At 31.7% G+C, this 24,937-nt stretch overlaps 1 protein-coding gene across 9 annotated transcripts in view; it reads left to right on the forward strand.

Moving 5' to 3' along the window:
- The window catches only part of LOC124424304 (cell wall protein DAN4-like), a 134,726-nt gene that overhangs the window by 16,018 nt on the left and 93,771 nt on the right, over positions 1-24,937 (forward strand). For 5 of the 9 annotated variants that reach the window (XM_046963150.1, XM_046963156.1, XM_046963157.1 and 2 more), the window contains exon 2: positions 8,857-11,995. In XM_046963150.1, coding sequence (XP_046819106.1) covers positions 11,863-11,995 — 133 coding nt within the window. In that variant the 5' untranslated portion in view covers positions 8,857-11,862. Of the gene's footprint in view, positions 1-8,856; positions 11,996-24,474 lie in introns of those variants that run through there. The other 4 variants (XM_046963154.1, XM_046963155.1, XM_046963152.1 and 1 more) reach the window with 3 other exon arrangements.

Below are 24,937 nucleotides of genomic sequence, written 5' to 3' on the forward strand. Positions count from 1 at the left end.
CGCTTTAATCGTAATTTGTTTGCAAATGCGTTCTCCAGTTGGACCACCGACCTATGTCCGTGCGTAGACACACACACGCACATGTATATATATATATATATATATATATATATATATATATATATATATATATATATATAAATGTACATGAAACAATAATACTAGAGAATACGCAATACGATCAATACGAGAATTCATTGTAGTTAAAGGTAATTAAATTAATCAATTTTCACGAAAATATTTAAAATAATCTTCATTAGTTAATTACGTGATAATTATAACAGATCAATTAATTTATTAATTTATTACTACGTAAAGTGAAATATAAAAGAGAGAGAGAGAGAGAGAGAGAGAGAGAGAGGGAGAGAGAAAAGAAAAAAAAAATAAGAAAAGATCTCGTTAACGGGTTAACCTCGTTAGTTTTGGTTTCGAATGTACGTGCCAAAAATGACGAATGAATGCGGTGCTCGGTAGGTTTAAAGAAAAAGAAAGAAAAAAAGAAAGAAAGAAAGAAAAAAAAGGGAAGAGAAAAAAGAAAACATTCAATTCTCTTGGTACTTTCCACTTTACGTTTCGTTTTTTTCTATAGCGCGAGAAATTTGTTTCCCCATTTTCTTTTTTATATGTTTTTTCTTTCATTTTTTTCCTTTTTCTTTTTTGTTTTTTTTTTTTTTTTTTTTTTATACATGTCTCGTCTTGATCGAAACAAAAGGAAACGTTAACATTTCAACAATATCATTTCTATTTCTAAGTATAGCCGTAGCTTATCTGTAGATACTATATTACAAATCATCAATATGCAATCATCGATACGATTATTTATTATAATATATATTAGTACTTAAATATATAGATCAACGAGCATATAGTATTATATATTTATATATATATATATATATCTACGTTATACGAAGTAATAGAAATTTTTTTTTATCTTTAATTACTATAACGGCTTAAAAAAGTGATTTCGCATTGGATGACGCTTTCGATCATACGGGATTACAGAAATTGCTCCTTCTCTCTCCTATTGGATTTTCCATCGTCTCTGACCATCCCCAGTTTCCCCTTTAATCCCTCTCGTTCCCGCTTCTCGTTCACCAGCCCATCCAACTTTTTCTTTTGCTCGTCGTTCGTTCTTAAAGGACTGTCGCGTTGAAACTGAACGTTTTGCCAGTTAGATGGATCACGGATGCCGGTTAGATGATCGCATCCTTTCTCGCTTCTGTTTCTTCTTCTTTTCTCTTCGACTATGATCAATAACGTTCCTCGTAATGATGGAAGACGTATCATCAAAAATATATCTGTCGGTGATCCGTTTGAGAAGATATAAAGAATTAGAAAAAGCATAATAACCGGACGGACAAATCGGAAAGGGAAAAAAGAGAAAGAAAAAGTAGGACGAGAAAAACGCTCTCAAAAAAAAAAAAAAGGAAAAGAAAAGAAAAGAAAAAAAGAAAAATAAAAAACCAAAGAAGATCCTTATCGAGATTATTGCGCACCCTCTTCTCTCCTCGTTGCGTATTTTTATTTTAGTTTTAATTCTTTTTCCTCTCTCATCCCCTTCTCCCTCCCTCCTCCCACCCCCATTACTCTTAACCTATCCTAACCACATCCCCACTCTCCCTATTATTCATCGATGCTTGTCCACTAATGTTGACATATTTTGACGAGCTCGTAGAATCGCAACGAACGAACATTTTTTTCGTTACGAGAGGTTATATCATTTCCCGTGACGCTATTAGTCTCGACCGCGTAACAAGGAAATAGCGTGGGTTTTTCTGACAAGCGTTAAATTACAACCCTCTCGAAGCTAGCCGGGGTATGTTGCCAGGCGAACGAACTCATTCCCGTTGCGATTTATAACGGGGAGTGGACTGTCAAAAAAGAATAAAAAAAAAAAAAAAAAAAAAAAAAAAAAAAAAAAAAATAAAAAAAAAAATAAAAAAAAAGAAAGGCAAAAGGAAAAAAAAGAGAGAAGAAAAAATTTTGTCCCGTTCGAAAGGACAGGCGACCTCTTTGATAGGATCAATTATGAAATCGTCTTTTTTTCCTGTTGTTGTTGTTGTTGTTGTTGTTGTGTTGTTTTGTTCCTGTTGCTGTCATTATTGTCGTCGTCGTTTTGTTTTTCTTTCCGTCGAAAAATAAAAAGACAAACGGAATATCGCACGAACGTTGAAAATTTCGAATATCGAATAAAAAGGAAAAAAGTAAAAAAGAGTAAAAATTTCAAAGAATAAAGAACGCGAATTCGAGCAAGGAATATTTGATTTTCGATTAAACGATTTCTTTCGAAAATAGAATAAACAAAAATTTCGACTATGTTACCGAGATTATGCGCATACCCTAGATACCTAACTGTCTAACTCAAATCAATATGGGCCGCATAATGAAGCCGATGTAATGTGAACGAATATTGACCATCGTTCGACGAATAATACCCGATTGATTACATTCTCATGTATGTACGTTGTTCGATCCTTCGAACTTCCGCGCAGTTGATTTCCCGTGTCGCGCGGAATATTCGTGCGATGTTCCGGAACATAGACACAATCGAGTTCCTCCTGAATGAATCTGAGCGTTCGTTCGTTTAATTGGTCAAATTTAGCGTTAAGAATGGAAACGTTTATGTGGATGCAATTGTAATGGGAATAAGATAAATAACGGATATTTATTCGCCAATAAAAAGTTTCAATAATTAAATATTTATATATATATATATATATATATATATATATATATATATATATATATATATGTATGTAGGTATGTCTATAGAAAAATGTAAAAACTTCGTTATACGAAATGCTGCTCTACTCAAATATACCTATCTACTTCTACATTGAGCAATACTATTGCTAAGAAAAATATTTAAACTGGAAAAAGTATGCCAAGTATTACAATAGAGAGAAAGAGAAAGAGAATGAGAGAGAGAGAGAGAGAGAGAGAGAGTGTGAGAGAGAGACATTGATAGAAAAGTAAAAAAATAAACAAATAAATTTCCCTGAAACCGATTACATTAGAGAATCTATTTATAAATTAATTAGAAATAAATCAGAAGGGAGAAACTTTGTTGATAATGATAAAGTAAATGAGAAATAACTTTTGAAACTGACGTACAATCGGTAAAATTTTAAGAAAGAAAATACGTTGTAAGAAATATCGAGCTAAATAGAGAAAGAGAGAGGGAGAGAGAGAGAGAGAGAGAGTGTGTAGAAAGATATATATATATATATATATATATATATATATAAAGTCAAGAAAACAATGTAATATCAAAAGATAATGATCAATCACCTTGAATAATTGATACAGAAGCATAGGTTAAATCGATCTAGGTAAAGGATTATCGGGTCCTTTAATCGGCATGGCTGATGCTGCAATGCGATTTAGTATAGCGACTTGCGCCGTACACGAGAGTGGGAACTTAATTACCAGATACGGATGCCAAATCCTGGCCGAACGATTCGTAACGTGGAGAATAGTAAACGTATACATATGTATTTACCTACATATGTATATATGTATGTATGTATGTATGTATGTATGTATGTATGTATGTATGTATGTATGTATGTATCTATGTATGTATGTATGTGTAGGCATTGCCGTCACTGGTTTCTACATTATTCAGAAGCCAACTGTATATTTCTCCTTACATAATATAACGGTTGTCTCTTTTTCTTCTTCGTCTTCATCTTCGTCCTCGTCTTCGTCTTCGTCTTCGTCTTCATCTTCTTCTTCTTCGTCTTTCTTCTCTTTTCGTGAAAAAGAAAAAAACACCCCTTCGTGATCTTTCTCCGCCAGGAAGGGTGCCGACAATATAAACCCCTTAAATGAGTGAGGATACTTTTCTTCAATAACGTTCTAAGAAGAACATGGAGGAGTTTTCTTCAAGTTCTCTCTCTTTTTTTTTTACTTTTCTCTCTCTCTCTCTCTCTATCTATCTATCTATCTATCTATCTATCTCTCTCAATAAAGTCGATGTAATTTGCTGGGGCAAATAATGACGATCTAATGATTATACATGCGTTATAAGTCATTTGATATATTGAAATATATAATATTTTTTCTCATCTCTTTCAAAAATAATATTACAATATGATATAATATAATTGATAATATAAATGATACTATTGAAATAAATTTGCATTAAAGAATTATTTTTTAAGGAAGTAAATAATACTTGAAAAAAAAAATATATATAAATATGTATATGTATATATAATATATATATATATATATATATATATATATATATATATATATATAATTTAGATCACTTTCATAATCATCAGATCAAATATTTTCTACTAATATAACGATTAGTATTCATTAAATTTCTGTTGTTCTTTCGTTCAATCTTTTTCTTTGACATCGATATAACGTATGAGTTAAAAGATTTCTCTTTCAAAAATAATATTACAACTTTTTACAACTTATTCGTAATATTTAATTATTTATACATCGTATATATTTTGTCCTATAATATATCTATCTCTGTTTACTTATAAATTATTTTTCTTTCATTTCTCATTATTATTCGCCTTTAGACATTATCGTGTCACAGTTAATGGAAACAAATTGTCTTTTCTTTTTCTTTCATTCTTCTTCAACTATATACACTTTCAACAAAACTTCAACTTCACAAACTCTTTATGTTCATTTCTATTCGATATAACTCGAATTAGTTCGAACGATTTTAACGTTTTTATAATACGAACAATCTCATCTGGCCTTTACCAATTCTATCTTTCGATTATAACACGTTTGACCCAGAAAATTCTTTTCCCTTATATATATATATATATATATATATATATATATATATATATATATATATATATACCTTATCTGTATCTCTTTTTTTTTCTCTTTCTTTTCTATCTCTCTCTCTCTCTGTCTCTTTCTATATATATTAAATTTGAGTTGGACTATACAATAGACAAGTTTATAATATTTATCTTTAATAGAAATTCAATATTCCTATACGAAACGATATCGAAGGTCGTTTAATTCGCGCCAGTACGTTAGCCGCAGAGACCGGAAATAATAGCGAAAACGATTTCGCTAACGTTCCGAGTCGACGCGTTCTCGTATCTCGTCATAGTGCCGAGTTTAACGTTGAGTTTAACAACTAACACACCTGCGTGTTACACAACGATTACACTCAGAGAGTGGACTCTGAACTTTCATGATGGGGTTAACAACCTCCATTTAGTTTTCTCCTTCTTGTCATTGTCTTTTTCTTGCTCGACCGGTGGTACACCGGTGAAACCTACCATGAACCATCGTCATTTATTTTTCCTTTTCATTTTTTTTGTTGTTGTTTTTTTTCTTTTTCTTTCTTTCTTTCTTTCTTTCTTCGTTTCCCGTTTCATTTTCGTTCTTGTTTTTCTTTTTGTTTTCCTCACTTTTTTCCCTTATCGACATTTTTTTTGTTTTTTTTTTTTTTTTTCTTCTTTTTTTGAACTTCTCTCTTCTCTCTTTTTGTTACCTTCCTTCTCTTTATCGTTTTCGTCCATTTTTTTTTCCATTCCACCTTTTTTTCGTATTTACCTTTACGCCCACGTAACTCAGCAAGGAAAACCCTTCAAGCTCGCGATCTCGGTCATTCGTTAAACTTTTCAACTTCCCCTAAACATTTTCGAAAAGCTTAGAACGTGTTCGTCCTTAATAGACGTATATAAGATCTGAGCCTTTGCGATCGAGAGAATGGCGCATTGATGAAGATCTCTGTTATCAGAAGAAGTTAAAATCTACGGGTTTCAACATTGTTACTTATTTGTTCAGACTCCGTCAGACTTCTCTCTTCGGCCATTTCAAATTTAATCTTTTTATTATCTTTTATTTTAATCTTCTATAATTTACAAATGCACAGGCATGCAGGACAATTAAAGATAATCAAAAAATATACGTATCCTTCTTTTATTCTTACTCACGTCTATTATACATTTTGTCCATTCGATTTTCTAAATCGAAAAAAAAAAATATATATATATATATATATATATGTGTGTGTGTGTGTGTGTTCTACGAAGTTTCTAACAATTAAATTAAAAATCGACGATACTCGTTGGAAAAGTGTTTTCTTTTTTCGTTGTTGTTGTTATTGTTATCGTTGTCGTTGTCGTTGTTTATTTGTTCCTAGAAAACTCGTTATCCCTCATTATATAACTAATTAATATTTTTAATTTATGTGTATATGTATTTCTTCTCATTTTTTTTTTCTCTGTTTGTTCATTTGTTTGCTTTTAATACTTCTCCTCTCTTTTTCAACTCTTATAAAATTGATTCATTAAGTTAATAAAATGAAAAAGATAACGAAGTAAACTCGAATATAACAAACTCTCGTTACAGACCGAATATTATTATTAAATGAATAAAGTAATGGAAATGTTAAACGTTAAGTAAATAAATGTTATAACATATTATTTTTACTTACATTTCGTTTTGTTCGTTAGAATAAAAAACATGTATTTAACAGAAAAAGAAATATTACTTATATATCTATACATACATACGTGCACATATACATATTTATATATATATATATATATATATATATATATATATATATATATATATATATATATGAATTGTGTGAATTTTAAACAATGAAAAAAAGATATTTCGTTTTATTCAAAAAGAAGGAGAAAAGGAAAAAGAAAGAAACAAAAAAAGAAAGAAAATGTACATCTTGTCAAATCGTTTGTTAATAATTAGATAAAACGACGTTAACTTAAATTTATCGATCAAATAATAAATACACAATTTAGAAAAAGGAAGATGGATTATTTGACTTCTGGAAGAGAAAAATTCTACCGTTTTAAGAATTCAATGCTCAACAGAAAGTAGAAAGATGGTGCAGTGCAAGCTGTTCCGATTGCCATCCTCTACAATTTCTTTTTCGTTTTGATCAATTCCTTATGAGAAATGGAATATCGATTGACTACGCTCTCACAGTCGTTCAACAGACAGGGTTTATGTTGATAGAATAGATTTTCGCGAACAGCTCGTTACTTTTGTAGAACATTATCTTCCGCTCCAATAACGTGGAGATACTAAAGATATCTACTTTATAAAGGAAGATAACTAACAACTATACGTACTTTTATTATTTTGTATTTTTCTTCATATCTCTCTCTCTCTCACACACACACACTCTCTCTCTCATTCTCTCTCACTCTTTTCTTCTAATAATTTCTTTTTCTCTTTCGCGCGTGACTGTTTAATTATTAATTAGATGAAAATCATGGGGATTAAACTTATCCTCTGGGAATCGTCGTGGAAAAACGTAAATAGAATTTACGAAGTTTTTAACATAAACTCGATTATAAGATAAAGATAAATGTTAGTTGTATCTATAAAAGGACTAAATAAAAGTTAGAGATAGAGTGACATAGATAGAGTGAGAGTGAGAAAGAAAGAAAGAGAGAGAGAGAGAGAGAGAGAGAGAGAGAGGGAGAGAGAAAGAGAGATAAAGATAGATAGATAGATAGAGTACATGAATAATAAGTTAGCTCATCCTATACGAACGTGGTTATTAAACTTTCGCGACGAGTTTATTTTCCCACATTGTTCATGAATATTTATTTTTCTATAACACTCGTTCGCACAAGAATAAAAACTATCATCGGTGTGTTAACAGCGCGCGCACACGCTTTTATGTGCCTCGGTAAATTTTTTTCTATAACACTTTCTAAAACGGTCTAACGATCAATTTAATTTCTTAATTAAATCTTTCAATAAATTTCGATCGGAGCTGTCCTTTTCCTCAAAGCCGGCTTAAACATTTTTTCTCCCTTTGTTTATATATATATATATACACATACACACACACACACACACACACACACACATATATATATACTTGTAAATATTCTTTAAATGAAAGGAAGATAGAAAAGTGCAAAAGGATTCTGATTCAATAAAGAAGGAAGGTGGTTGGGTGAAGGGCGGTTGGTTTGTAGTGATGGGTCGAAAAAGGAAAAAAAAATGAAGAAAAGAAATGGCAGGAGAAAGAATCGGAAAACAAAACTACGTAATAGCGCGTATTCTTGAATTCTTTTCTCTTCGTATATATATATATATATATATATATATATATATATATATACCTATCTATCTATTTTATTTTTAACTTTACATTCATCCGCCGCGTTTCTTCTTTCTTCGCGCTAAGACGAGAAGGAGAAGAGGAGAGTTGGACGCGTTGGAATGAGATGGGGATGGAAATTGTGAAGGAGGGTGGCTGGGATGAAGGGGTAGGGAGGAGGGGGGGGGGAAAGGGAAGCGAGAAAACCCGCAAAAGGTTTTCGAAAAGAAAAGAAACGCAAAGTAAGAAAGAAAGAAAAGAAGGAAAAAACTGAAAAGAGAGAGAGAGAAAAAAAAAAGAAAAGAAAAGAAAATCAACGTAACTGGTTGCGTTGCATTGCATTGCGTTGCATTGCGTTTTGCAATACTTACATACCCTACTTTCCATTTTCATTCTCATTTTTCTTCTTTCCACGAAAGAAAGAAATAAATAGATGGTAGATTGATAGACGTAAATACTTATTCACTAACTTACTTACTTACTTACTTACTTTACATATCTTTGAAGAAATAAATTAATTAAGATATACGTACGGCGAATATCTCTCGTCCCTTCCCACCACTCCCTTGTCCACCCATTCATCCTCCATCCTCTGCAGAGAGAGGCATAGTGATTGAAATTTTGTATCGACGAAGAAAAAAGAAAAAAAAAAGAAAAAAAAAAGAGAAAAAAGGAGAAAAAAAATCATACTTACTCGCTTTAACAACGTTAGGAATCATTTTCATCATTATGTATTCTAAGACAGTCCGTTCGAATTTCAGTTAACGGCGAAGTGTACACGGGGGAAGAGGAATAGAAGGAGAAGGGAAAGGAGAAGAAGAAGGATAGAGAAGGAGGTGGGAAAAGGACGACGACTGTTAGAAACCGTGCAACTCGATAGTCGTCTTGGAATTAAGGAAGACCTTTGGGAATACGCGGATTAAGGATACAGACCACCCAGCTCGAATTCCTCAAAGGAAAGAGGATCGTCCACTGGGGAGAGTTGGTGGTGGTGGTAGTGGTGGTGATTGTGGTAGTAGTAGTAGCAATAGTAGTAGTAGTAGTAATAGTAGTAGTAGTTATTGGAAGGAGAAGTAAGAGAAACAGGAGAAGGAAGTAAAAGGAGAAGGAGAAGAAGAAGAAGAAGAAGAAGAAGAAGGAAGATCCTTGTCAAAGACGAGCTAAACGTGTCCAAGTTGATTCGTTGAAGGTTAACAAACAGGAACGAAATCTTCGATGAGGTTGTTCCCAAGTCTTATTAAGAAACATGTCAATAGCAACTAAGAACTTGTAACGACGAGACCAAAACATAACGGAGATACATTAAGGGACTCGTTATTAACGCCGTGGGCCAAGCAACGAGTCAAATCAAATATATATATATATATATCTTAGAGAGATACACACACACACACACATACAGACACACACACATACATATATACATTCATTCTTTCACTCTCACTCTCTCAATCTGAATCTCTCTATCCTTGTCTCTATCTATCATACTCTCATTCATTCACTTTCCACGTTCCACAATATTTCCTTAACTCGAATAATATCGTACGAAGAAACTTCTTTCTCTCTCTCCTCTCTCTCTCTCTCTCCTCTCTCTCTCTCTCTATCAAAGATATTTTATACCTTTCGAATTTCCTTCGTCGGTTCTCGTTTGCGAAATACCTCCCTGCAAAAGGAGATAGAGAGAAAGCGAAATAGAGAGTGAAATAGAAAGATAGAGATAGATAGACAGATAGATAGAGAGAGAGAGAGAGAGAGAGAGAGAGAGAGAGAGAGAGAGAGAAATTGGACGTGTTTCGATTCGTGAAACTATTTGGAGGAAATAACGGCAACAACAACGACGCACGAGGACTAGGGCGTACGTAGGAAACGCGTTGTATCGCTAACTAAAATGTTTCAACGTTTTCGCGAGTGCACCGATCTCTCTAACAGGGGTTACACCGTTCTTGTTCTGGAATATTTCCCTTCGACATACTACATAGGTTTGCCTTTTGTGCACCGTGAGAATTACTTTCCCAAGTTGGTACGGAATAGCCTTCAAGCGGGACGAATTTCGTCTGAGCCGTAATATCAATTTCGTTTGAAGGAAGACAGAAGAAGAGGAAGGAAAGAGAGAGGGAATAAAGAGAGTAAGATATACATATATATATATATATATATATATATATATATATACACACACGCAAAGAAAGAGAGAGAGATAGACATACGTATGTTGACAAGAGAGAATTCACAGAAACGTTTTCATTCCTCTCCTCTTGATACTCCCACTTTCTCTCCCTTTTCCTTATTCCTTTTCCTTCCCCCCCTCCCTATCTCTCTCTCTATCTCCCTCTCCCACTCCCTCTCCCCCCCCCTCTCTCTCTCTCTCTCTATCGTTATCGTTCATTCGTTCGTACGTTCGCTCTCGCTGTTGCCGCGTAAAATATAAACAATAAACATAGAAACGTTCAAGAAGATCAGAGGAAGCGTAGTATATAACAAGTTACCGTCACGATCGTATCTTATCGGCTTTCTCGATCGCATATCGGATTTTAAACTCTTATGGAAGACGGAATATGTACTTTATATGTCTCTCGTCTGTTAATTCGATCGTCAAAGAATCGACACGAAATATACGAAACCGTGCGTCTTCCTTTTATTATTATTATTATCATTATTATTATTACTACTACTATTATTACGAAGACGACGACGAAGACGACAAAAAATATTACTATTACACGTCTCTCTTCGACACGTTTCAAAATCGAACGATAATAAGCGACGTGAATCGTTATTGACAAATTCCCTATACCTGGAGGTCTTCTTTCTCAAGACTTAAGGAAATCTAAAGGATAGGTGAGCGACATAAAGCGTATTACGTTCTAACTGTTCTGTAAGTCGACTGGCAAAATTTTTATCGTCGTCGTCGTAATATATTATCTTATATTCTTTGTAACACGTAACATTATTACGGGATATAGAATAAACACGTCATACGTACATAAGTACGTACGTACGTAAAATATAAGAAAACAAAGAAGAAAGATTTGACCTTTTCGAACGAAGGATTGAAAAAGTATCGTAAATAGAAAAAAGATACGGTTTCTTTTGCGTGTGTGTGTATATGTGTATATGTGTGTGTGTGAGTGCGTGCGTGTGTGCACGGCGTTTAAAAGTGTGTTGTCAACGACGACGACGACGACGACGACGATAAGGACGAAAAGATTCGTCCCTATTTTCTTCCTTTTATGAGGATATACGACATACGGACGAATCGAAAGCAACGAGAACGTTGATTAGTTCGTTGGTGGGTGGTAGGTATAATGATATTAAACGTTTAGTAGTGTGCGAATGAATGTTAGATTGAAAAGAGAAGAAGGGAATACGAACGGGTGAAAGAGGGAAGGAAAAAGAAAGAAGAAAAGAAGAAAAGAAAAGAACAAAATAGAAACAAGGAGTGAGAGAAAGAGAGTGAGTGAGAGAGAGAGAGAGAGAGAGAGAGAGAGAGAGAGAAAAGAGAGAGATAGAGAGAGAGCGAATTAGAAATAGAGATAAATAAAAAGAAAGGAAGGTAACACCTCTTCTGGCGTGTATCATAAATGTTTTCGTATTTTTGAAATAATACGAATAAAGTATAATATTACCGAGTATATTATTATTCGGTTTATTATATTTCTCGGTTTGGGAACGAGGATTTGGTATATTCATGTAATACGTTTGTGAATGTGCGCGGGTGAGTCGGTGATACGTGCGGACGGGAGAAACGGACCAGCCTTTGGAAAAACATGGTACACGAAGGCACAGGTTTATGGCATACTGCTGGATTCAATGTGTCGAGGTGGCTGATGGTTATAATACACGGCTATCGGGTCACCAGTCTCATCCTGTCTATCTTACTTAACGTGCTGGTACCTACCGGTGAGTATCATTCACTCGTTGTTAATCTTTCATTTCGTTTCGTTTCGTTTCGTTTCGTTCCGTTTCGTTTTGCTTGCGTCCGTTCAGTTAACAGTTAATCACTTTTCCTTTTCTGTCTCCTTTCATCCTAACAGGTACAACCTTGTTGAATACTAAATATGTATAAACCCTATGCGTATCGACGTTAACGTTGACATACACATTTTCTGCTTCGATCTTTCCCTCCTCTTTTCCATTTTTTTTTCTTTTCTTTTTTTTTTTTTTTTCTTTTTCTTTTTTTATACTTCAAAGCTTTCAGTTACGTCGCCGAAAAAAAAGGAAAGGGAAAAAGAAAAAGAAAGGAAAAAGGAAGAAATAATAGGAAAAGAAGAAAAGAGACAAAAAGAGGAAGTTTCTACGAATTCTTTTTTTCTTTTTCTTTTTTTTTTCTTTTCTTTTTTTTTCCACCACCACGAATTTTTATGCAATATCTAGCATGGAAATTTGTTTACAAGTGTTTCGATTCACTCGCCCTCGACGAGTCAGGTCTACGTCAAACGCACGCTCTAAAATTTATTAAAAAAGTGTAGATTCGCTTAAATATACATACAATACATATGTGTGTGTGTATATATATATATATTTATATATATGTCTAGAGAGAGAAAAAAGAAAGAGAGAGAGAAAACTTGTGCATAAAATTTGATAAAAACACCTGTTTTTTACACGATTTTTTACAATTTATATATCCATGCGAAGAATAAAAAAGATAACGAAAACTTTAAACGAGTTTGTAAAAAAAAGTAAAAAGTAAAAAAAGAAAGAAAAAAAAAAAAAGAAAAAGAAAAAGACAAAAAAAAAAAGGAAAAAGAAAAAAGAAAGGAAAAAGGAAGAAATTCTTTTACAAATTTTGAATACTTAATATTTAAAAATTTCTCATTGCAAGTTCGGTCCCCTTCTCAGCTCTCCTCCTACAACCGAGTAACAAAGTAACTTTTCCTACGTTGTAACTGTCGCTTTTATTTCGTACAATCCATAATCCTATCCTTTGTCTCTCGATCTAATAAAACACGAAAGCTTTCAATGAGAATATCGTGTTAAAATTATTTGATCGGGATTGCGCAGAGTATTGAAAAATTTATAAAAATAATTCAAAGGAACGCAATTCCTTTTTTCGATGTAAATTTTTTTTCCTTCGATTTTGTTTCATGCAACGAATGAAAGAATTTTTTACTTTTTATTTACTTTTCTTCGTTTTCTTTCTTTTTTCTTTTTTTTTTTTTTTTTTTTTTTACAAAAGAACATTAATGAAACAGGATGTGTGTGTATATTGTTCATTGATCTATATCAACGATCAATTCGAATTTTCGAAATTTTTGTTTCCTTAGTCGAGTGTTGATCATTTTATGCACACATGCACGCAAAATTTCTGTAATAAATATATCATGTTTTGACATATATATATACATACATATATATATATATATATATATTACATAATAAAGAATAAAATAACGCGTGACAATCATTGTATAAATGTATTTTGAATTGGCTGGTGAATGGGAAGGGTGTATGAGGGGAGGGGGTGAGAGATTGATGATGTATTACCATTAACACCATTAACACGTAAATTCAAGGATTTTTAAAGAAATTCCTGATATATCCCTCTGGTAATTATCATTTAATCAAAATGTTATTCGGCTTATTATTACACGCTAATGCGAGCGGCTAATCCGTATTTCATTGGAACGTATTCAATAGCGCTTGTCCGCTAGGTGTATCTACAAAAGCGTGCTTTTGTTCGCATAAATGTGCATGCGTGTGCGTTTGTGGTCTAAACGAAATTGAAAGGAAATATGCGAAGCGTGTATCGTGCTCGACGATTAAAACGATTAATACGTGGGAGGAAGCAGGGGGAAAAAAAAAACAAACAAACAAACGAAAAAAAAAAAGAGAAAAGAGCGAAAAAGGTATAATAATAATAATAACAACAATTAAGTTAACTAAATTCAAGTAACTTCCTGCCTTGGTGTGTATTCGCGTTAACAGAACAAAAAAAAAAAAAGAAAAGAAAAGAAAAGAAAAAGAACAAAGCAAAAGAAAGAAAAAGAAAATGTGTGGATACGAAATTAATTTTTCATAAGGATATTTTTTTCTTCCTCCTTTTTTCTTTTTACCTTTTTTTTTTTTTTCTTTTTTTTTTTTTCTTTTTAGTTCTCTTCCCTTTATTCCATCCCTTTCTTCTCTCAAAAAATTCTTCTTTATTTCTTCGTACATGAAAGAATATTATTATTATATATTATATCCCGTTGAAAAATGAATTATATCGAACGTACAAAATTCTATTCTCGTTTATCTCGATCGATCGGTAATTCATTTAGATTTACGATCTTTTTGCCAGCACGTTAAGTTACATGCGTTTGCACGAACATCCAACTGCAAGGTAGTATCCTGCGTTCCTTAAAATGCAAATTTTACTGGAAACTCTTTTCCCGTGGTACGTCGCGAAAAGTATCGTGTATACGGTTTGTGTCTCTAGGAATATGGTCCTGCAATAGTATATGTATATATATATATATATATCCTCTATAGTAAATGTATACATGCATACGTATGTACATGCATATATATATATATATATATAAAAAGTATGGATATATAAAAAAAAAAAACATTACGTATACATACACGTACGAGTTAGAATTTTTAAACGCTTTTTACAATTTTAACAAATATGAAAAACTTAATATGTTTATAATTATCTCGAACGAGATAGGGATTATTCTCAAGGGTAGATGAGATGAGAGTTAAAATTTGGAATTCTTCGCGCGTTTCAATGTAACTCCCCCATCCCCCTCGTTCCCTCCCCACTCTCACACATCCACACTCTCTCGCACAACCTTTACGTATTCTCGCTTTACGTGAATAAGAATTTAAAGGTACAAAAAAGAAAAAAAAAAAAAATAAATAAAACAAAGAAAAGGACAAGAGAGAAAAAAAAGAAAAGAAATAAAAAATATCTCGCGCAAAGGTATAATTAGAGTTTTCTTTCTTTTTCCTTTTTTTTGGTTTTTTCTTTCCTTTCTTCCTTTTTTATCCTTTACAATTGTATCTTAATTTAATCCGCATATATATATATATATATATATATATATATATATATATATATGTATCTATGTAGGTATGTTATATATGTATATGCATATCGCGGCTTTCTTGCGTACATGTGTTCAAACAAGAAGTATATTAAAGTAAACGTTTCGCATGATGATAATCCTGTTTAACTAACGCGTGGACATTTCTTCAATTTTAATCGTGGCTTATTCAAAATCAACTGAATTTATTCCGAGCGAATTTAAACGTGTACACGATACGTCTGCAGTGTAAATAAAAAAGATATTATTCAATGATATTTATATGAAGGATCATATTTCTCGTTTGGAAAGAATGAATGAATGAAAGAAAGAAAAAGTCGAAGGGATGAATGATTTTCCTTAAAAAAAAAAAAAAAAAAAAAAAAAAGAAAAAAAAAAGAGGAAAAAAAAATCTTTTAGAGCCCGTCTTTTTTCGGTTCCCTTCGCCCGTTTCCCAATCGTAAAATTACAAATTTCGAAATTTTCTTTTTCTTTTCTTTTTTCATTTTTTATTTTTTTTTTTTTTTTTTTTTTCATTTCACCCAAAGGTACATTCGTTACAAGATATATTATTCCTCACATGGCTTTGAATAATTTATTTCGCACGAGAAAGGGAAGAAAAAAAATTAATATGTATATATATGAACCGAGGACGATTTTCAAAATGTTCTAAATGACATTTGACAGAAAAAAAGAAAAAAAAAAAAAAAAAAAAAAAGGAAAAAAAATCATTTGATCCATTTGGTGACTTTTTGGATTCATATTTTTTGCTTCTTCTTCTTCTTCTTCTTCTTTTTTTTTTTTTTTTTTTTCTTTGTCAGATCGCAAAATTACAAATTTCAAAATGTTTTTCGATTCATTCAGAGAAACATTTGGCACGTCTCTCCCTACCCATGTAATCTCTATGGACGCATAAACTTACATTTCTAATGGAATGATTTAACTACTAACTCACTTTAACTTACATGCACGTATACATTCGATTCTGAAAAAACGTACGTACATACATACACCAACAGGGTTGATTTATACATTCGACCTTTTCCGTTCCAAGGTTCTCGGTTAGCTCGCGTAGACTCTCATTTCCTGATTTTTATTCATCAAGTAGAATAAAACGAAGGGTTTTCGAAACTACTAAAAACAGAGAAGCGGATTCGTGTTTTGATTCGTGTACGTTGCAGTCAAAGTAAAAGAAGAAATAAAAGAAGAAAAAAAAAAAAAAAAGAAAAGAAAAAGAAAAAAGAAAAAAAAAGAAAGAAGAAAAAGAAGGAAAGATATAAAAGATAAAAAGGAAGAAGAGGAAAAAAGAAGAATTGTTGAGAGAGATATGGACGAAAGACGGTTCTTGTTTTCAAAAAGTCAAAATATCTATCTATATATATATATATATATAGATACATGTATTGCTTTGTTAAGAATATACACATTCATTTCACAATACTTTAGTAACTTTCACAGATCATTTCTGATGATATGCACATAAAGTGTGCGATAGTATGTATAAAGCTTTTGTATTTTAGTATTCTATCTTTCGAATATCTGTAAAGTCTCCAATATATTATATTCCTATATATATATATATATATATATATATATATATATATATATATATATATATATATATATGGTTTATATTTGTATCTACAATTTCGATAGTGGGAATTTCTTTTTATCTGGATATCTACGATCATCGAAATGTTACATCATTATTTCTCTCTATCGAATCTCGAGTAGACCATACAGTCAAGTGAAGTAGCTCTGATCGAATGCTTACATTCTACTTGCAGGATATATACAAGCTGATTTTGTTGCCGTCGTGAGTGCAAGGTGAAACTCAGAGTTATCTCTTCTACTTTTTCTTTTTCTTCTTCCCTTCTTCTGTGTAATACAAAAGAACGAAAAAGGGTAGGAGCGGGATACGGAAAGGGGAGGGGGTGGGTCTTAGTAGAACGCTTTTTCTTCGATTTATTTGACATCAACGACATACTATATCAAAGTGGTTTTGGCTACAAAGAAATCAAGACAGTACGTATATCTACGTGTCGATTTTATGTATATAGGTATGCGTTTAATATATACATACATATACTATATACGCGTGTAGGTATTTATTTGTTTTATGCATACATACATACATATATATATATATATGATATGTGTAAGTAAGTACGTATTTCATCGTTTTCACGTATTATATGAGATATTTTTATTTCCACGGCATATTCTTTTTTTTCTTTTTTTTTTTCTTTTTTTTTTTTTGAATTTATTTCTTTATTCCTTTTCTACACACGTACACACACACACACATTCTCTCTCTTTCTCTCTCTCTCTCTCTCTCTCTCTCTCCCTTTCTCGGAACATTTTCAAAATCGTACCATATTGATATTATTCCACTATCTTTGAACATAATGCAGCGCGATGAAGTACCATGCACGCATAAAGAGGAAGAGGGAGGGAGGGAGAGTGAGAGAGTAAAAGAGAGAGAGAGAGAGAGAAACACACACACACACAAAAAAGAATAGTATATATATATATATATATAATTTTATGATAAACTTTCGAGATTGGTAATTCCTTCTCTCAATGAAGGCTCTAGCTTGTAGTCTCTACGTTAATATCATCGAAATGAATTCAAATTATATTCATTGTATTTTCCTTTTGCAAGTCTTGAAAGCTCTTGTAATTGCATTCTCTCTCACTCTCTCTCTCTCTCTCTCTCTCTCTCTCTCTCTCTCTCTCTCTCTCTCTCTCTCTCTCTCTGTCTGTCTATGTCTCTGTTTCTATCTTTGTCTCTCTCTCTCTCTCTCTCTCTCTCTCTCCTTTATCTCGAATAAATTATATTCTATACTTTGAGAAAATAACGCTTCGACTAAAGAGAAATAATAATAATAATAATAATAATAATAATAATAATAATAATAATAATAATAATAATAATAATATTAATAATAATAATAATAATTATCGACTCGTGTTTATTATTGTAACAGAGAACAACGAGAAAATATATTGAAAGAAGCCGTACGCGTGAGCGTATAATCTTGGGTGGGATAACGTTTTACGGTAGGTGGACCATAAAAAAAAAAAGAAAAAAAAAAAGAAAAAAAAAAAGAGAAAAGAGAAAGAAGAGAAAAGAAGAAAAAGAAAAAATATACACATACGTACATATATATGTATTTATATATATCACCACTCCATAAAAGTTGTTACACACTCTCTCGTTATCCGGGACCCCTGTAGAAAATAGTAGAGTATAGAAACGTACACATACGTACATTTTATCGATCGTTCGAGCCAGTGGACGTTGCCCAGCGAAAGAGCGAGAGAGAGAGAGAGAGAGAGAGAGAGAGAGAGAGAGAGAGAGAGGGAAAAGCGTGTTACCCTTCAAAGGATCAAATTTAGCAGAAACAATAAACCTCGTTGAATCGTCCGAATAGGATATAAGGTCCTTAAAGTATCTGCTTTCGATAGGAATCGAGTCAATCTCGTTGGATTTTATCCGTTTAACGATACTTTTAGCAAAAGTATTAAGCCTTCCTTCTTTTTTTTTTTCTTTTTTTTGGTCTTTTCTATTTTTTTCTTTCCTTTTCTTTTTTTCCTTCTTTCTTTCTTTCTTTCTTTCTTTCTTTTTTTTATTACTTCTTTTTTTCCTCTCTCTCATTCTTTTTTCCTTATATAAAAGCGGGATCTCCATATTGAGAGAGATTCACCTTTCTCAACACTGTTCGTTACAATTCAATTCGGAACAGAAGCGTTTAGGTATTTTGTCGCTTTAGTTAAGTATTTTTTGCTTGCTTTCTTTTCTTCTTTTTTTTTCCCGCCAATTTTTTTCTCCCTTTTTTGTTCCTTTTTTTTTTTTTTTTTTTTTCTTTTTTCGCTATCCCGTAGAAGTATTTATATTTATTTAACGGGGAGGGAAAGTAATCTCGGCAAAGAGGAGTTAATTTCGTACGAGCGAAAGAACTTCGTATCTCTCGTTCGTCGCGTTGTTGAGAAATTTGTTAAAAAAAAAAAAAAAAAAAAAAAAAAAAAAAAAAAAAAGACAAAAAAAATAGAGAGAGAGAGAAGAAAAAAGTAAATGCATAATACCAACGGACGAAGTTGTATACATCACTCAATTAGAATTCTTCTCTCTCTCTCTCTCTCTCTCATGTTATTAATTAAAACTTCCACTATAGAGAATTATCTCAATCGTGTATCTCAATTCGGGTACCGAACGATGGAGAGAATTTTTTTTCCACTCATTTTATTCTCTAGTATGTACTTATATACTTTATATAGTATTTTTAGTACTCCATTTCTCGAAAACGAGGATAACGTGAATACAATCGTTACCTTTCTCTATTTTCTTATTCTCTTTCTCTCTATCTCTCTCTCTCTCTCTCTCTCTCCCCCTTTTTCATTTTCTCTCTTTCTCTGACTGTGTCTGTCTCTTTCATTCGTTATTTATCATTCTCTCGATCTTACTTTGCTTTCTACTCTTAGGGGAGATGAGCTCAAGGCGGTAAGAAAACACTCGCGTAGGTACCTCTCGTTTGCATCGCAAAGCAGATACAAGAGGATAACGGGTTGGATAAGCTTTTCGTTAATATCCGTACATCGTTCATTCGACAAAGAGACAAAATGGGTGAATAGTGTTTTCTTTCCTTTTTTGATCTCTATCGATTACATGAATATTCTCTGGATATTCTATACGTAAATATATTTAGATACATATCTACAATTTACAAATATATTACGCGTAACTATTTATCGTAGATCATTAAATATCCGCATAATATTTAATGATATACGTACATACATACATATATACTTATACATATTTATGTATACATATATATATATATATATGTGTGTGTGTGTGTGTATCGTTTGTAAACTTTCTTTTCTCCTTTTTTTTTTTTTTTTTTTTTTTTTGGTTCTCTCATTCTTTTTCTTTTTATATCGTTTGTTATAAATCCAGTGATATCTCTATGCGTTTAAATTTAACCGTGAAACAACTCGAGCTAAATATAGATAGATCTCTTAATTTACATTGCAAATGGCAATGCAAACGTTACCCGTTAGAGAGTATAAATTGAAATAGATTTTTCCTCTTTATCTATAAATTGTTTATAGTTTGAAAGATAAATAGCCGAAAGACGTTTCGCGAAATTGCGTGTAACGCGTTTCTATGAAACGGATGCTCGTTAAAGCAGATACGTTTTAAACGTATGTGTCTATGTATTTATATATATATATATATATATCTACGTATGTATATATAAATGCACATGCATGCGATGTGCTCATCGCCTAGTTTGCAAAGCCAGACCAGTTACGATTCCTATTCCAATTGCCTACGAAGTTTCGACACGTCGTTCGTCACGTGTGTTGCTTATATATTTACTTGCATACACATACATACATACATACATATATATATATATATATATAAATAAATATGTATATATATATATATATATATACATATATAGTTATATATATTGACATGAAATTGAAATTCGTGAGATTTGAAATTATTCGATCGCGAAAAGTAGATTTCGAAATTTGATAATGACGTTGCTACGACGGACGAAATGTTTATGCTTCCGGAGATAAATAAAACTAACCATACGGGATTAAATAAATGGAAAACGTATAAAGCAAATATTATGTTCTAAAAGAAGATAACAGAGAGAGAGAAAGAGAGAGAGAGAGAGAGAGAAATATCGAAAAATTATTATCGAAAACGATTTTGATTAAAATCATATGTGACCCCTATAACCTTTTATTCCTGTCAATATCTTTTTCACGCAGCTTATAGACAAATATAATATTTCCTTTTTGGTTCACGGAATACAGCTTAATTTCGCATTATATCCGATATCGTCTATAGTTGATATAATAGAGAACCTAGACATGAATATTATTGTCATTTGGATCGATTCAAATTTCTCTCTCTCACTCTCTCTCTCTCTTTCTCTTTCTCATTCGTCCTTCTCTTATCATTTAGCATTCTATTATGACAATTTATATATACCCATATATATATATATATATATATATATATATATATATTTATGTATGTATTTATGTATATATGGATATATGTATATATGTATATATGTATATATGTATATACATGTATAAACTATTCGCATTAGCGTCGTCCTATTCGCATTTCTACAAATTCACATGGCTTTGATATCGATGGATCGTCGATTAATGATAACTTAAATATCTTCATTTAGGATTAGCCGATCGGTTTTATCGGCGAAATGGAAAAATATATGCTTATATATATATATATATATATATATATATGGCGTTTACGAAGAGAGAAGAAAGAATAAAATAAAAATAAAAATAAAGAAAAAAAAAGAAAAAAAGAATAAAAAAGAGGAAAGAAAAGGAAAAAAAAGGACACGAAGGAAGAACATAGAATACATACGTAGAATATATTTTATCGAATAACGTTACTATATATATCAATGCATATACGTATCTAAATATATGAATACGTACGACAGGATAGAAAGTTTAATATATTAGATCAAAGAGTAAAGATCTATATATCTTTGGAACTTTATCTAACGGGTTATTCTTAACACTAATACTAAAAGATGTAACATAGTAAGTAACTACTGATTTCGATGAACCGTGAAATCTTGTAGGCATATATATACATACATACATAAGTCTCGTTTGTTTTCTCTCTCTCTTTCTCTCTTTCTTTCTCTCTCTCTCTCTCTCTCTCTCTCTCTCTCTCTCTTTATCTATCTATCTATTTCTCTTTATCTTTACTTGCTAAGTCTTTCCGTGTAACCTATGTTGGTAGAGTTTGCTCGAAGTGCTTTCTCAGAAGGTGCGCATTACTTCGGTTTATCTTACGCATTGATTTGTTTTTACTGAAGCTTAAACGTACTCTCTCTCTCTCTCTCTCTCTCTCTCTCTCTCTCTCTCTCTCTTTCTCTCTTCAATCTCGTCTTAGTCCTTTACTAGCACGTTCGTAGACGGTCGAAACGAGAACCATTGGCATACCAAAAGGGCCACGCCTGTGTGGATGAAAATACGCGAGCCAAGTTTCATCTATTTGCTAAATATACTTAACTGAATGAAGTGTATGCGAAAGAGAGAAACAGAGAAAGAGAGAGAGAGAGAGAGAGAGAGAGAGAGAGAGAGAGAGAGAGAGAGACAAGAAGAAACATTGGCTTTTCGTCCTTTATATAAGTGTCTTGTGCATATATATATATATATATATATATTTTAGGGGAGTCCGTCGTTTCTCAGTCTACTTAAGTATACTCTCGCTTATTTGCGTACGAATTCTCGCATTGATAGAAGAGTAACAGTACGATGAACGCAAAGAAAGAGAGAGAGAGAGAGAGAGAGAGAGAGAGAGAGAGAGAGAGAGAGAAGAAGAGAGAGAGACGAAGAAAGAGAATGAGAAAGAGAGACTGACTAACTAACTGACTGACTGACTGACTGACTGACTGACTGACTGACTGACTGACTGACTGTCTATCTGTCTGTTTCTCTGTCTGTCTAAGTGTATTTCAAGTTTTAGAAGAGTACCATGTTGTGCGTTGAGTTACTCAAGTCAATTCTAAGATTCAGTAGCAGAAAGGAATTTCCCCGTTTCCTTTTCGAAGATGACGACCCGAATAATCAGGCTCCTATTGTTGAGATATATCTATGTATGTAACATACACATATCTCTCTCTCTCTCTCTCTCTCTCTCTCTCTCTCTCTCACACACACACACACACACACAAGACTTATTATTTTCTCTTCTCCTTCTATTTTCTAGCTAAGAAACTAAATTTCGTGCTCGGCCTTTCATTTCGTTTCTTTTCTTATTTCGCTAATGGGATCCCTGAAATGGTTGAAAAAGTAGAGATACGAGAGAGATAGAATGAGATAGAGTTAGAGATAGATAGATAGATAGAGAGAGAGAGAGAGAGAGAGAGAGAGAAGGAAAGCAAAGTTAAAGAAATTCAATCGCAATAGGGAAAAGATTTGAAAAGTGATATCACCTGTTTCCTCAAAGACTTTTTAACTTGCCGTACTTTCGATGGTACTTTATTTGTAGAAAAGAAATAATCGTTATAGGATATTGGTGTGGATACGGTTTTATTCCATTTACCCGTTACATACTATAGGATATAAAAATATATCGTGATAGAAGAAATAAAGTTTGTATGGAATAGAGATTTTACAAACTATCTATTCATATCTATCTATATGTCTATATATAAAAATCTATTGTCCTTAATTTTTGCCTTGCGATTTAAAGTTGAGACGATTTATTATTATTTTTCTTTCTGCTTGGGGATTCGATTAGCTTAAAATAAAAAGAAAAAAAAAAAGAAAAAAAAAAGAAAAAAAGAAAAAAAGAAAAGAAAAAGATAAATAAATTAATTAATTAATAAAGAAGATTTCTGAAGAATATTTTTTTCCTCTTTAAAGTGTCTATTTTTCAATTTTAAAAAAGATTTTAATTTAACGCTTTTTAAGATAGATATTTATTTGAAAATATCTCGTCGAATTTTTTCTCTCTCTCTCTCTCTCTCTCTCTTCTCTCTCTCTATTTTTCATTATCCTTCGAGAAGGAGTGAAAATAAAAAAAAAAAAAAATATATATATATATATATATATATATATATATATATATATATATAACAAAAGATATATATATATAAAGAAAGGAAAAAAGGAAAGAAAAAAAATGTAACAATCACGCTCGAAGATATTGTAAAGATAGATATATACGAACATCACAACGATGTTTTCTACTGACATGATAGAATCAGAGAAAGAGAGAGAGAGAGAAAGAAACATATATATATATATATATATATATATATATATATATATATATATATATATATAACAAAAGATATATGAAATATTGAAAATAATATTTCTATTACGTGCCATTAATAAATCTCATAATACTTCTTATAACGAAATAACATTAGTATACATTTATTCGAATAGAAAATAATATATTATAGTATTTAATATTCGTTAGATCGGTATTTAATCGGGAAAATAATTAATGGAAACACATATCTTCTTTCTTATTGGATAATAACATATTGTATATTTGATATATTAAGATTATTAATGTGATAATACACTTTTAAAGAGCGGAGTATTGTCTTTTTTTTTTTTAATCCTATCGTTTTTTTTATACTCTCTCTCTCTCTCTCTCTCTCTCTCTCTCTCTCTCTCTCTCTCTCTCTCTCTCTCTCTCTCTCTTTCTCTCTCTCTCTTTGATCCACTCATACATACAGTCACCATCAAGCATTTAACGTATCCGATCACTTACTCGCACATACCAATTGTCGATATAAAAAAAAAAAATTGTTGTTTTTTTTTTTATTCTTTCAGATATATCAATGGAATATCAAAAAGTGTTAAAGTTAACAAAATACTCTCTACAATATTTATTTATTTATTTAGTTGTAAAGGATACTAAAAGTTATTGATGACGAAAAAAAAAAAAAAGAAAAAAGAAAAAAACAAAAAAAAAAAGCGAAAAAGAAAAAAAGATGAAAAATAAAATGAAGGAAAAATATACTACGCAGTAGTGTTATTTATTTAAAAGTGAGACAGCAAACACTTTGTTTTCCAATGAAAACAAAACAAAAAAAAAAATGAAAAAAAAAAAAAAAACAGAAAGAAAAATGGAAAAAAGAAAAAACAGAACAATGGTACTACGTAGCGTTATTTATGTAAATACAAACAAGACATCAAGCATTTGTTCGAATCAAACGTAAACTATGATAATACACGCGCGCAAGGGTTCTATTTTTATTTATTTATTTATTTATTTATTTAT

The sequence above is a fragment of the Vespa crabro genome, chromosome 5 (genome assembly GCF_910589235.1).
Source record: "Vespa crabro chromosome 5, iyVesCrab1.2, whole genome shotgun sequence".
Lineage (NCBI taxonomy): Eukaryota > Metazoa > Arthropoda > Insecta > Hymenoptera > Vespidae > Vespa > Vespa crabro.